This window comes from Cydia pomonella, chromosome 9 (assembly GCF_033807575.1).
Source record: "Cydia pomonella isolate Wapato2018A chromosome 9, ilCydPomo1, whole genome shotgun sequence".
NCBI classification, from domain to species: Eukaryota; Metazoa; Arthropoda; class Insecta; order Lepidoptera; family Tortricidae; genus Cydia; species Cydia pomonella.
The window spans coordinates 10,075,776-10,091,127 of NC_084711.1; the positions used below are offsets into that span (position 1 = coordinate 10,075,776).

The window sequence follows — 15,352 nt, forward strand, 5'->3', positions numbered from 1 at the left end:
GCCAATTTCGAACGTACACTGACATTATTAGAATCCACTAATTATATATGAACCATTTTATTTATTTATCATGCGTCTCGCTTGCGCCAATACATGTACGGACTCCGTAGAGTACGAGCGAAATGCATGATAACTGAATGACATTGATATTCGATAATAGGTGGTCCAAAAATATAAAGTAATGAAAATTTCTTTTCCATGCGGGTTTTTTTTATTCCAATATACGTAACAAGTATCCCTAGCAAAATTTAGAGCATTAAACATCATTTAGGCGTCGCTATAAATAAAACAATTCTGCCATAAACAATTGTATGAAAATAAATTGACCCATCAATAATTCTGCCTTGGAAATGTCCTTAAGGACTTCTTATACGTTTTATTTATTAATCCTAAGTATGTTAAAAATATGGCAGTTGTTTTTTTTTAACTTTTTGGTTACTTTGCATTTTTTAATTTGTATGATGATATTGCAAATCACAAAATCATAGCGAGTACAGCGACCACTAAATCATTTGAAAATTAGTTCAAATTATTTCATTATATACTAAAGGGAGCCTTGTGAAGATAAAATCTATTTCATTTTTTTTCCACATACAAAGTAAAGTTGGACCACCCTATTCGAAAATTATGTACAGGGTGGACAAATAAGAATGATACACTTGGTTTTTAAATTATAATTACAAGAAGTGGAAATTTTATTAAATATTTTTTCATAAATATATTATTCAGGGTTGGCATTTGTATACGGAAGATAATTTCTGCCAAATGTCTACCACTAGCAGCAAGCAATTTTATCTCAAATGTTTCTGTTGTTTAAAACACGTTGTTTGCTCGATTAATTTTGAAAAAAGTGACAGTGATTGGCACCCGAATTCCCCAAATGTTGCAGCTCTTGACTTATTTCTGTGGGGCTATCTAAAATTACGTGTCTATGCTAACGAGCTGATGACATTTAAACAGTTAAAACCGAGTATTCGACACAAATGTACTAAGATAATGCCAAAAATGTGCGAATAGATGCTGAATATTGGGATGATAAGGGCTTACATTTGCCTGCTGTTAGAGGTGGACATATGTGAGACATTATGTTTCGCATGAATTTGCCAACCCTGAAGAATATATTTTTAAAACAATACTTAATAATTTTTGAACTTAATACAGTTAAAATTTAAAAACAAAATGTATACTTCTTATTTGGCCACCCTGTATTTTTGACAATGTAGTTTTTATAAATTCTTTTAAACAGTAGAGCCATACATTTATTCACTTTTAAGCTATGCTCGCGAGGTCTACAGCTCACAGAGCTACTAGTAGAGTTAAGAAATAGGTTTATATTTCAATAAAACATATTTGTGTCTATGACGTCCGTGAAAAAAAATATGCAGTTGAAAAGTTGTCTACTTTCTTTTCGATACGGTCCTTAACAATTCTGTAGCGTTTTTTCTAAATATCATAAAAGAAAAAACCGCCGAGGAATAATAGGTTTCCCTAATATTGAGTGTGGCGAGGGTTTTAAGGCACGAGGGTTACTTAATTTTTTTTTTTTGCATCCGAATGAACACAAGATTATTCACTGCACCAACGCGAGGATTGTTGTGGATAAAATGCAACATTCTCATCAGTTTTTGTAGAATAAAGTGAACCTTTACGAGCTGGTGTGGTGAAAATCAATTTAGAGCTCACTTTTTGGGGATGATTTATTTCTGTCATTTTTTACGGTCTGCGGTACTTACAGAAATTATAGAATACCTACTGTCTTTTATCCAGGATCTAGTAATTATTCATTGGTATGCGTAGGTTTCTTATGGACTTACACAATGGCGAGTCAGCAGATAAAACATATCTTATCGGAACAATTGTTGTAAAACCTGCTCAGACTTAGCAGTGCGAGCATAGGCGACCTTCGGTGGCAAGTACATTTATTTGCCGTAGTGACGTGATCGCCGATGCGGGGGCGAAATGAAATTGCGAGTCGGGTGATTGCCATCTTTTCCAATGAACAATGAATGAACTTCTGCAGCTCATAGTGGGTGTCATCTCTCAAGCCTGAATGTCTATTATGTGTGTAATCTAAACCTAAATCAAATCTAATCCAACGGTGGACTGCCCTCGCGTGCATTTGATTTTCCACTAGCGGAAGCGGTTGTGCACAAACCACAAAGCAATTCGGTTTTAGTCCCTATATATGGGTAGACCATTATAGTAACTACTTTAAGTATATAGTACCTGGGCGACCGAGCTTTGCTCGGTTATAACTATTTATTGTAATATGGTGGTCTATAGGTGATAATCTTAACTACAGTTTTTTACTAAATTAAACTTGTCTAAAACAATAAAAATTAAAAAATTATATATAAACTTGAACATATAAAAAAAAACAAAAGTTAGTCACCGGGCGAGATTCGAACCCGTAACACTCATTTAGCAGTCCGCGTCTTAACCTGCTGGACCAGACAGACAGTGGCCGGCAACACGAAATTAGCGACCATATTCTGCGTCGAAAGAAAAACGCATGAAAACTCGAAAACGCGCGTTTTCCCAAACATAAGACTAATCTAGATAGATTGTATACCCCCAAAAACCCCCATATACCAAATTTCAGCGAAATCGTTAGAGCCGTTTCCGAGATCACAGAAATATATATATTTATATATATACAAGAATTGCTCGTTTAAAGGTATAAGATATTGCTAGTGTAGTACTAGCTAATAAGAACAAACCAGGGAACCAATAAGGGACTAATTTCTTTTACTAAATGTAGTCAAAATTCTGAGATTTCAAAAGATAATAAATGTCTTCTGAAAATTAGTTGAAGAGATTGTTCAAATTTAATCTTTAAACCAGTTATTTAGCGCGTTCTAGAATAGAGCTTACGGAATATTTTCGACGCGCCTACATCTATGACCAAAAACCGACAGTAATAAAACAAGCCATCGGTCTTAATTAAGCTAATTGCGAATTCGCTATAGCAGATGCCGTTTGACTAGTTTTCGGCGAACAGATCGTTCTGCAGCAACAACTAACAGCATCTAATCAATCAACTCTTTTTCATTGATTCGGTAACGTTTAATAATATAACTATGATCAGGACCATTTGTTTATTTTATCAAACGTTAGGTAGCCAAGTTTCAACGGGAAGTCATTTTCGTGTTGCCTTTGTTTTAAAGTTTTCAAAGAATTCAATTAAGTCTGCGGTTAAAAAACCTTAATTAAATTAGATCTACATCGTTAATCGGAAACGTTGTTGCAAACCTTAACCGTCATTATTATTGGATCAAGGCGAATTATCTCAGAAAATAAGGTGACGTCATAACGTGATTGAACGCCAACGAAAACCAAAAGTAAGGTCGCAACCCACTGATCTCGAGAGACATGACGCTGTAGCGGCACATACGCGATGATGATGGCAGATAACGGTCAGCAGGTTAACATAGCGTCCAGAAAAACGTGTGAAATGAATGACGAGTACTTGCGATAGTTTAACACCCCCGTGCCACTGTTGATTGTGTCATGTTATTGGCAACAACACTGTTATCTTAAAAGTACCGTTATGTTAAGTGACCTGAGCGGAGGATTCACCTATTTCACTTTTTTAAATTATAAACACTACTGTAAACTTGGGACAACAAGTTTAACACAATACGACACCTAAATTAAGAATTTAAGTATCTATAGGAGTACCTGTCAACTCAAGGTACATACTTAGTTGACCGATAGGTACCGCCCCGATGACTTCAGAACAACGTCATTAGTTTTTCTATGCTCTTGTTAAATTATTGCGAATTTTATTGTACCTTGTATAATTAAGGTTTACAACGAACAGAGTGGTGTGATCCGCGTCGAGCGGGTCGTCGACTCGCGGGGGCGAGCGCGCCATATCCACCGACTCGCAAGAAACCACTTAAAAATCCCCACGTTCAACTGATTCACCTCAGATGATTTACATATCCTAATGATTCAGTCCGAACTTCGATCCGAATGATCCGATGCTGACGTACTTTATATTAACCAATACCTGTTACTAATAGTACTGTTCGTTGCTATAATGAATTATTGGCATGTTTAGATTGACTGAAGCCATTTGTTATTTCCGTATTGTGAGATGTCCGACACTATGTACTAACAGATATCTCAAAAACTTTGAACATAAGATTGTACTGATTCTTGCAAATTATTATCGTCCGCTTAGGTACGTATATGAAATTTCCCAGATTTTCTAGTTGGGGAAATAACGCATATGAGCAACGAAACTTCTTATTCCAACAATGTAGTGCTTTGAAAGGTGGTTGATCAAGTGTTATTTAGATTAATTTAAGAAAACCTGTTCTGTTAGAAACGTATCAGCTCTATTAGTCTTTTTAATGTAGGTATACCAACTATTACGATTATATAAATATTATAGGACATTATTACACAAATATAAAACGTATCGTACTCGTAAACTGCAACTATTACCTGCAGGTAACGCATACGTTTGCAAATAGTACCTATTCATCCTTGCATTGAGATTTACGAGTCAACGTCCTTGATTACGCCATTGAAATTGATATTACGAAATTGGTGCCCAAGTATTCGATTTCTTTTGTCGCTGTGACTCACAGGTCATCTGCCCGTCATGGATACTGCTAAACCGTTAGATATTGGTCATATTTACATATTTCCCATTCTGACGACATTTGTACGCAATCATGAGAAAGCGAGTACTTTTTACTTTACTATTGTTATCGAGGATTAGAGGAAGGCTAGACGTAAACATACATGTAATGATTAATTTCAGTGTGGGCATAAATCTGTCAGATTACCTTCAGGTTAATGTTAGCACTGGCTTGATGATTGCTAGTTAAATGATCATTAAACGACATTAGGCTGCTGGTAATAACGATGGTAACACGGATGGTCTGGCGCAGCCTCGGCCCGGCCCGCGGCCTTTACGCAGGATTTCCGGCACCTGCACACGAGCCCCGACCAACAACCTCAGCTAAACCCAACGTTTACTCGACTATCAGCTCGTCTCTAATGTAACTTAATCCATCTACAATAACAATGCTTAGTCTAAGATCACACCTTATACTGGTTTCTGAAGTCTAACGCATATTTAGTATTGAGAATACTGGCACAGTACAATAAGAAAATAATGTCTTTAGATGTAGACTGTTGATACGTACCATAGTATAAGTTAGTTTTCTATCCTTGACGTGATGGCTCATCTTCATGATGATTACATTAAGTAGCTGAATGACAATGAATCGTTCGAGGCTTTACATTTTGTGTGTGTTTGTATGTGTAAGCATAAATATTTGAATTAAAAGGAATAAGAATGAAGGACGAGCCCGTTGTTTTCTTTGTTTTTGTGAACAGGCTGGCTCCGCGCGGTTCCGAGCTTTGTCATATTATTTAGTATGCCAACACCGTTCCATACATGTTGTCAATACAAATAAAGACCGGTACATATGTTTAATAAGAATTCTACATCAAACTATGTTTCACAAATCAGTGAAAGGTGTTGTTTTGAGTAATTGACATGACCACAATAATCTGTTGCGGCAAACAAAAGCAGGCCAATTTGTGTCACGCGCGAAATGTAGCAAAAGAGTTTCGTTTTTGCGCTAAACCTAAACTTTCTTAACGTAGATAATTAGAATTTTCTTCCAATTACAATCCTGCAATGAAAAAAACATCAACGCGGTTTTATCCTTAGATTATAAGGTTAGCAACATTCTACGTTCCTACTGAGTACTGATAATAATCTAAACTTTCTAATCGTAATTTGAGTTTGCATCTTGCAATGAAAAAGACATCAACGCGTCTCGAATCTCAGGTTAGGTTAACATTACCTCGTTTTTATCTTGGGCAAGCCTCAATTTACTATCAATCTTTATCTATGCGGCTATCGAATGATCTAATTAAGTGACAAGACCAAGACCTTGTGGAGCCATGACCCGTCGCCGGGTGCCTGTCTCGTTGTGCCGTAAATTGAAGTGGCCAAGAGCGAGTTAGACTAGCATGTATAGAGAGCGCTTTCAAATATATAGTTTTTCTCGTGAAATAAGTTTAATTGGCAACAAATCGTATTTCCTTGTTCAAGTATAGGAAATTATAATATCTTGAAGTTTTTCAAAACGACATTGAATACGTATTGTATTTTGAAGAGTTCAAGGGAAGAAATAAGATGGGAATCAATTTTTGTCATTTATTTAGGACACGGAGATATTCAATAATCAGGATTTTTTTAATTTTCCAATTTTTCAACAGTTACATGTAGCATGTACCCTGTGTATCTAGTTTTATAATATCTAAACTGTTAGAGTTTTTCCTACAATTATGTCAATAAAGCTTTTTAGTAATATTAGGTAGTTGTCGACTACGCAAGATCGACGAACACCTCAAATACTGACTATGATGTGCTCGTTTATACGCACCTATATAGATTATATATTTCAAATGCGTTTGCTCTCGGAAAGAATGTACTTTCTTTCGGTATTAGTTTGTATGTAACGTAAGTTTCAATCAAGTCATATCGATGGATGGATGCACTTAAACGGAACCCTAAAGTACGTAACCCGTAATTACTAACAATAAAGTTTCCTATGAATCTAGGAGCGCAAAAACTACACTTTATTACGAAATACTTTTATAGCAACTACTTTTTGTTTCTGGGTCTACCTACCTATTCGAATGTAAGCTTCTCTTACAAAAAATCTGCCAAAAGCATTCGAAAGATGTTACGTTCACCTTTATTTATTTGCCTTAAAAAAGCTTGCCAGTTATTTATATACTTTTATATCATTATAAATGTATTACTAAAGTCAGCAAAAAAATACGTTGGATACAAATTGTGATACAGTAGAGGTAGAGCTAATCTAAATTGCAAATCATGGCCAGAGCTACACATTGTGTAGGTAGGTTTACTTTAGTTTTTCTTAAAGCAAATTGACACGTTTGAAAATAAGTTCAATACCAGATGTCGTACACGTATACTTAACTATTTAAATCAATACACGCCCACCATTCAACTGCCGAATTTGTAAAAAATCACGAGTCCTCGTTCATAAAACAAATATGACCGGTTGTTTATTTTATTCGTTCAATGATGTCTTTATCCAATGCTCGTGAGCACAATTTCAAGTTTCATGGAAAGAAAGCTGGTGGCCTAGCGGTAAGAGCGCGCGACTTGCAATCCGGAGGTCGCGGGTTCAAACCCTGGCTCGTATTTACCAATGAGTTTTTCGGAACTTATGTCCGAAATATCATCATTTATATTTACCAGTCGCTTTTCGCTGAAGGAAAACATCGTGAGGAAACCAGACTAATCCCAATAAGGCGTAGGCTCTGGGTTGGAAGGTCAGATGGTAGTCGCTTTCGTAAACACTAGTACTTTGACGACCAGTTTGGCCTAGTGGGTAGTGACCCTGCCTACGAAGCCGATGGTCCCGGGTTCAATCAAATCCTGGTAAGGGCATTTATTCGTGTGATGAGCATGGATATTTGTTCCTGAGTCACGGGTGTTTTCTACGTATTTAAGTATTTATAAATATTTATATATTATATATATCGTTGTCTAAGTACCCTCAACACAAGCCTTATTGAGCTTACTGTGGGACTTAGTCAATTTGTGTACTAATGTCCTATAATATTTATTTATTATTATTATTATTATTTATTTATTTATTTATAGTGCCTACGCCAATTCATGGGTTTAGTTGCCAACCCCATGCTCCCATGAGCCGTGGCAAAATGCTGGGACAACGCGAAGAAGATGATGATGGAAAGAATATATAAGCTTCGATCTATCTATACAGAACAGTTGGTTTCATCACACAAATAAATACTCTCACTAGGACTCGAACATATATAGGACCTCTCTCGTAGACAGCGACTAGCCTACGCAAGCCCTTCATTCATTGAGAGATCATACAATTTCATATCAATAGTTGTCTAGAAGATATCATTATCAAAGTAATTTATCATGGTTCAACAATATCTTATACCTTACACATTGTCCGGCTATCCGTTGAACATAGGAAATAGAATAGCTCTTCATAGGGCCACTTAGTTGCTTATTTCAATTTGTTCCGTATCTTATCGCCAATGTAAATATTATGTTAAACTAAAATGTTGCAATGCTATTTGTAGGCAAAAAAGTTACTTAAGTGTGCTAATGTTTTTATTCAATAAGTTTCAAACAAAAGTTCGCCACAGTTATGATGACACTGGGGCCAACTGGTCACCTACGCGTCTAAGGGACTGAGGTAACCACTACCTATCTTTATAATGAGATTACAGAGGATGTGATGCAAATTCATTGTATTTATTATCATAGAACCTATGATAATATGTGACGACAAAGAAAACTACTTAGTGATACCTATTTTTGCGTTTTATGTCACGACAAAACGTTTTGTGTTTGTAAACTAGATACTGGTACTACCCATTGTTCGGAAGAGCGACACTTTCCAATTTAATGACATTCGGATGTTGGGACTAGTTTCTAATGGCATTGTTTGTAATGCAAATATAATATCTATTTGCAAACAGGGATAGGTAATTCGCATCGTAGAGCAGGAACAAAATTGACTAAAACATACACGTGCAATGAACTAATGTGATGCTGTCAGTTAACGTCAACAAAAACTTTGGTGCTACGTCCGTGCTTCGATGTGTATTATTAATTCCTGGATAAGCTTATTTGGAAGTAAAGTCGTGTGTTCTGTCCTTGAATTTGTAGTTCTCATTAAAGTGTTTAAGTTTATTAAAACTTCCTCTTGTAAAACCAAACGTTAAGATTGCACCCTGAATAAGTTACGGAAAGCCACTTGCGTAGTTAGTACTAGTAACAACACAATCATACTAAGTAGTAGGCAGTTGAGATGTGCTGCAAGTTCTAATTTTAATGAACAGGAAGTTGTCTAATAGAATAGACAAAGCGATCGGTAGCTTCCTCGCATCCGTCGCGACTTTCTCCGTTCGATAATCACTACGGATCCGCGATCTCCATTGTTTTACTTGAAATATGGCGCACTATCTCACGACTTGTGACTATGCGTTGCGTTATTTCTTATAGCTGTCACGTAATTCTTATGGGATCATTGCCGGTTTTATAATTACATATTAGAATACATAGGTAGCCTACACTTAGCTACAATGTTTATGCTTCTAGTGCACTACATTATTAAGAGACGAGTGTTAATTGACGTAGAGTCGGTTGAGATATATATATTTAATTTTTTATGCTCTGAGTGGGTTATTGTTTATATATGAAGCGGGCTAAAAGTGATACGCTTCTGCTATCTTATTTCTAATTTTTTAACGATACTTAAGCTATTTTTTTTATTTATCCAAAAAAAAGTTGGTACAATATACATTAAATAATATTTCGCCAAACATAACGTTTATCGGCGAATGTTGCACTCACTTACAGTTTTTGTGTAGGTACCCGATCTTATCTTATGAACTATTTATTTATCTAAGTATTTATGATTATGACTTATTCTAAGTATTATATGTATGTATGCAGGTGTGTATTGTTTTTCTTATCTGAAAAAACTAGTATTAAAATTTGGTTTTTAATAGATTTGTTGTACAATTTCTATTCTGATATTCAACTCTCCATTCCATTTAAATAACGATACTTTCACCTAAACCAAGAAATACTATAAAAGAGTCATGTTATTTTTAAATACACATGTATTTTATTTTACTTATACATATTCGACATCAAAAGTAGTGACTTTAACTCGATTCGGCGAAAGGCACCATTTCATCCCTTACAATCTACTATTTGATGTGTGTGTATTTTAATAGCTGAAAAGTTATATTTAATTTTCAATTAAGTCTCCATATAGGTAGTTATGCTTAGTAGGTGCAATTTAACTTGTGTCCTAAATTATCCCGGATTTCCGTTTGTTTTAGCACTTTTAGCCTTACCAGAGGCAAAAGTAGGTCGTAGGGTAAAGCGGTTCAGACGGCATTTCATGAATAGGTACCTAGCTGGTACCTAGATTATTTTAATATGTAATCCTAAAAATTAATACGAGTAGATATCCGCGCGCGGTTTCTTCTACCCAGTTGCCGAAGCTTTGTTTTTCTAAACTTGCATCGTTAATTCGTAACCCAGGGCCAACATTGAACCAGACGGGCTATAATATAACGTTGGTCATAAAAATACAAAAAGCAAAGTGGTTATATATGCGGTATATTTATGTTCCATAAAATTTAAGAAACAAAGAAAAACGAGACACCATGCCGGACAGGTCTGCGGGACCTCTTTCCGAAGTTGAACCTTACCGTAACGGTACACTAGTGCCATTTAGGTTTTGAGGCAATAGCCTAGCTATGTAGCTCGGGCAATCGCGTCATTCCAAGTTTTAAATACCGTATAAGGAAAGACAGCTTTACTCTTTTGGCAATGACCGCTTCTTAATCGAAATGCCATAAGTATAACCGGTAAAGAACATAGCTATATCGTCTATATCATCACCTATCTTTCGCATTCTCATCAACGTTTAATTAGCAACTACGGATTCCACTTAACATGTTCCATATTTGGTGGTTAATTGATTTCTAAAGCATGTCATGTTGTAGGCAAGTCTGCATACCTAGTTAAAATTCTTATCTAGTGTGGTATTAAAAGCATTGTTAATGCTAATTTTTTTACAGGTGTTAGTATTTGTTATGTAAACTTATACTAGGAAGTTATTGATAAGCTTTAGTTGGGTCGTTTAAGCTCAGTCGAGCGGAGGGTAGACGCGGCGGCCTCACCTTCCCATATTCGGCGGCTCCAGCCCACTCCCGCCGCCATTGACCTGCCACTTCCATTTCAGTGAGACTTGCTCTCGATCGCTGCAGCTACAGTCGGGAGCGCTCGCTCGTTCGTTGCGCGTACGTCCGCGCGCCGCGCTGGCTCAAAGCCTACTGGCGCGTATGCGGCGTCGAAGCCTTCCGCAGCCCACATAATGTTGTTTCAAGATCGTTATTAACAAAAACGATACCGATTCGATGTCAACGCCCACGGCGAACTTAAATCTGCCGCCCAGACTACCGGCCCACACGTCGCGTTATCCTTATCCTGCTGCTGTACAAGGATTTCCTTTACTAGGTATTCAGTTTTCATGTTTTCTGGGGCTACTCAATCACTTAGTGTGGGATCTCAAAAAATAATTATGACATGAATGTATAGGCATATATTTCAAAACAACAATAGTAAGAAGTGCTTAAATTTTTAATTTCTTAATAAAATTATTAATTACACAGTCATTAGACACAAAAAGTTTACACATAATTTATTCAGATGAAACATTTGAAACGAAACAAAACACATGGTATTTTAAAATTAAGAACAAACAAAAAAAGGAAAAAAAAAATTACTTATGAACTAAAATGTCTCATAAATGTTAAATTAGGTATTTATATCACAGTTGGTTTGCAAATAATCAATATAATAACTTAATTCATCATGCTTGCACTTCCTAAGCTCATTGATTTGAAGCAGAGCATCACTCTTATCCTTATTTCTTGTATTGACACATCTTGTAAAAAATGCCAGTAAAACTTCGGATGTTTGGTTTGTTAGACAAAAATTGTAAAACAGTTTCTGTTCACAGCTAAAATTTCCATGCAATCCTGCCTTAAAATATCTATAGAATAACTGTTGTTCATTTTCCACCATGCCTTCAATGTCCAACCATTCTTGAGTAGTAAGTCCGAATAACACACCTACAACAGGTCCTCTCAGGACACATACTGTTTGACCAGCTCTGTCTCCTATTTTTATAATAGCAGCTGAGTATACTTGGCCTCTGTATCGATTTATTTTAACTGATTCCAAGTAGAAGTCCGTCAACAATCCCCAGCTTTCACTGTGCAATTTCAGCCGTTTGGCATCTGACAATTTGATGGGTGGTACAGTTGCAATATAATTTTTGTCATATTTTGACTTTCGTGTATTTACTTGGTTGGACATTCATTCCACATTAGTTTTACTAAAATGTCTCTAATGTAGCAATTTAGTCTGAAAAATTAAATAATTTTTTTTAGTTGGCAAGAACAGAATAAAATAAAATAAAACACTAACCTCTGGAAGAACTGAAGAAAAATTTGAAGTACCATGGATTTGATAAAGAAAAATATGCTTTTTACTTTTCTTAGAATTTCTTAGGTCTGCACAATAGGTGATAGGTTCTTGGGACTTCAACAGGACACCAACTTTTATTACTTTATCATGTAAGAAATGTTAAAATAAGTATCTTTAGTCATGTATCATTTTTCTCTAAGACCGTTATGGAGAAGGGTAGGGTAGTAATCGCCAATTTTTAATGGTGTTTGGGACTTAGAAAATTTTAGTGACAGAGGCTAGATAGGTGCGACGATGAGCGAAGCGAGGAAGAGTGTGTTAGGTTGACTGCGATCAAACAGTGCGCGAAGCCGAGCAGCGGCACCATCCAAAAGAAAGGGAGTAAATCAATCAATGTAAATCAAATGTATTAGTCATATCTCAAATACAAACTAAAGTAAAAAGCATTGTAATTCTTATCATTACGTATTCATATGCACACATATCTCACGTGTTACGATAAACAAATAGGAGTTATTTACGGAATAATATTTAATATCCCACGGTAATAGTTTAACCTAATGAAATCCTAAGAAAATAGGTAAGAAGTAGGTAAAATAATATCATATAACTCACATAGCATAAATTAGGTGATGAGATTAATACAATCAGTTCTTATTCACTTTCTATATTAAATCAAGGCATTAACATTACACAAACAAACATCGGCTTTTCAAAACTCAAATAAAATTATTATCATACATAACCAGCATAACCTAAAATTTTAAATGTCAATTTTAGTATAATTTGCAATAAAGATGCGTTCCATATGCATTAAAACGTAACGGTTTTGTTTAAAGCTAATTTTAAGACTTTATGAGCCTCTCACTGATATTGTATGTTATATAAATATTCTATATTGTAATAAATTATTATTAAAACAAATTTTAAGTAGATACTGACAAAATTCACAAATATATATTATGAATGCTATTTTTTTCCAGATTGGAGAACGATCAAATATTACATGATGTTACTATCTTTACTATCTTCACTGAAACTATGTTCAGTTTGCGCAAGAGATATCATTAATATAAATATATTAAAGAGGTCCATGATAACATAATATGTATGTGCTGTAAGTTCGTGATTCTGATATAGTATGTTTACTGTTGATATCTACCAGCAATAACTCTTCGTTCAATAGTATCTGAACGACCATTCCATACTGTGACTTTGACATTGACGTAAACATAGGAGGTTACAAGTTACAAGTGATTATATTCTCTGGGAGGTTAGATTCAGATGAAATGTTATGCAAGCAATGAAATTACTTTGTGCTTTTATTAGTACATATTTGAAATGAGAATAGGCTGGCTACATAAATTAGTGAACAAATGGCCTGGGAAAAAGACATTTGGCATGTATAGGTTCTTGCCCATATTCTTTGTTCTGGGAGCATCTTTGGAGTTTTCAATGATTAACTGGAGAGTGGGAGAAGTGAACTTTTACAATACTTTTAAAAAGAGGCAAGCACACGACATTGTTGAAGATAAAATCAAGAAGTATTCGTCACTTTGAAATGCCTGTGGGAGTGACTTGGGGGCAGTACATGGCGTTCACGGCCGCGGCTGCGTTCTCCATGCTCGCAGGCTCGCAGATAGTTCACCAATACTACAAGCCCTTGAAAGATCTAAATGAATACATAAATAAGGAGCTGAAGAACTTGCCACCCAATGTACAGGAAAAGATCAGACAGGAATTGCAAGATGAACGTGTTCTTAAATAATTTATTACAAGTTGGACAATTGAGTGAGCATTTAATTTGTGTAATATATTCATAGTTACAAATCCACGCTTGTTTAATTCTAATCCTCATTAAATGGTCTTGTTGTTAAAAGCTCCAATTTTCTTTAGACAGGTATATGACATTTATTTTATAAAAATTGCAAACACCATTGCATTTTTCATTTGGAAAATTCTAGGTATACCTATAATCAAATCATGAATCTTGCAATCCTAACAAGGGAAGATATTTGATTCATTTTTTATTAACTTGTATAAAAATTTATGGAAGCTTTTTACATTTCTTTTATTTATTACAATCAGAAAAGACGAGCTTGTAGTGAATAGGAATTTCATAAAACTTTATAAATTAATCAAAAATGGACATCCTAAAAAAGTAAACCCAGCCACAATTGAAAGGCCAGCAGTCAGTCAACCAGCATTGAATTGAAATTTAATTGAAACAAAATGAATCATTACAAAAGTTTTATTTTGAATTTGGTTTTTCTTATATAAAAAAAGTATTTACAGTCAAATTATACTTACTTACAAATTGTACATACTTCATATATAATAAATTAATTATCTTATAATTACTAGGTTTTGAAATACATCTAAGAGACTTCCAATTAGAAGTCATTTTGTACCTTACATAACAGTTAAAATAAAATTTTAAACAGTATAACAGAAATGTACTCATTATGTTAATTTCATATACAAACCAATGATCACAACTAGAAACATTTGTTAAGAGACCTTAACTTTTCCCTTGAATATCTTTGAAAAAAGTCTAGTTTCGGTTTTAAAATTACACCAATGACTACCATATTTGTCCACAATTCAATCTTCAAACTTAACAATACATACAAATGACACAATTAATATCAGGATAGGATACCTACAGCCAAGTAAGCTTAGGTACATAAGGTTTTAAGCACACATTTAGAAAAAAAATTGGTATTTCACATTTTTCTTTTATTATACAACGTGAATGGGTCTCCCATTCTAAAAGTGTGCTTAACACCTGATGTCAAAAGTCTTGAGCAAGAAACAAATTATCGGACATGCCCTTCAGTCGCGACTACATGAGGCTTGCATTTTTTGCTGTTACTATGTTCTGTCTGTTTCTAAATTTGACACAAATATTTTTTAACTGTTCTCTAATAATATGCGGCTGATGAACACATTTGGTAATTTCATTCTGGCTTGATCACACAGTGGTCAGGTCACCTCGCGGCGTTGGCGATGGTGCGTCGGATCCAGTCGATATGCGACGTCACGGAGTCGTAGATACGTGGACGGCCGAGCCCGATCTTGGAGCAGGCGATGCGCCACCCGCTCACACCTAGCAACGACCAGTGTTTGCTATGCTTGTCAAAGCACATCATGGAGCTCCCTGCGTATTCTTCCTCCTGTAAACAGGTAATATCAGTTATATGCTATAACAATAATAGACCAAGTAATTGAAAGACGTGAAAAGTAGTACAAAAGTTAAAGGCCGTGTACAGCGATATTCGT

The 15,352-nt window shown here is 35.3% G+C and overlaps 2 protein-coding genes and 1 long non-coding RNA gene across 5 annotated transcripts in view; 1 reads left to right on the forward strand and 2 right to left on the reverse strand.

Annotated features, from left to right (window-relative positions):
• LOC133521305 (uncharacterized) overlaps window positions 1-10,922 on the reverse strand; it is a 27,113-nt gene extending 16,191 nt beyond the window's left edge. For both annotated transcript variants that reach the window (XM_061856189.1, XM_061856188.1), the window contains exon 1: window positions 10,759-10,922. In XM_061856189.1, the coding sequence (XP_061712173.1) occupies window positions 10,759-10,815 (57 nt within the window). In that variant the 5' untranslated portion in view covers window positions 10,816-10,922. The remainder of the gene's footprint in view (window positions 1-10,758) is intronic.
• The window catches only part of LOC133521318 (uncharacterized), a 205,197-nt gene that overhangs the window by 169,366 nt on the left and 20,479 nt on the right, over window positions 1-15,352 (forward strand). The gene's annotated exons all lie outside the window — the stretch shown is intronic.
• The window catches only part of LOC133521310 (atrial natriuretic peptide-converting enzyme-like), a 52,715-nt gene continuing 51,670 nt past the window's right edge, over window positions 14,308-15,352 (reverse strand). For both annotated transcript variants that reach the window (XM_061856201.1, XM_061856202.1), the window contains one exon: window positions 14,308-15,246. In XM_061856201.1, coding sequence (XP_061712185.1) covers window positions 15,061-15,246 — 186 coding nt within the window. In that variant the 3' untranslated portion in view covers window positions 14,308-15,060. The remainder of the gene's footprint in view (window positions 15,247-15,352) is intronic.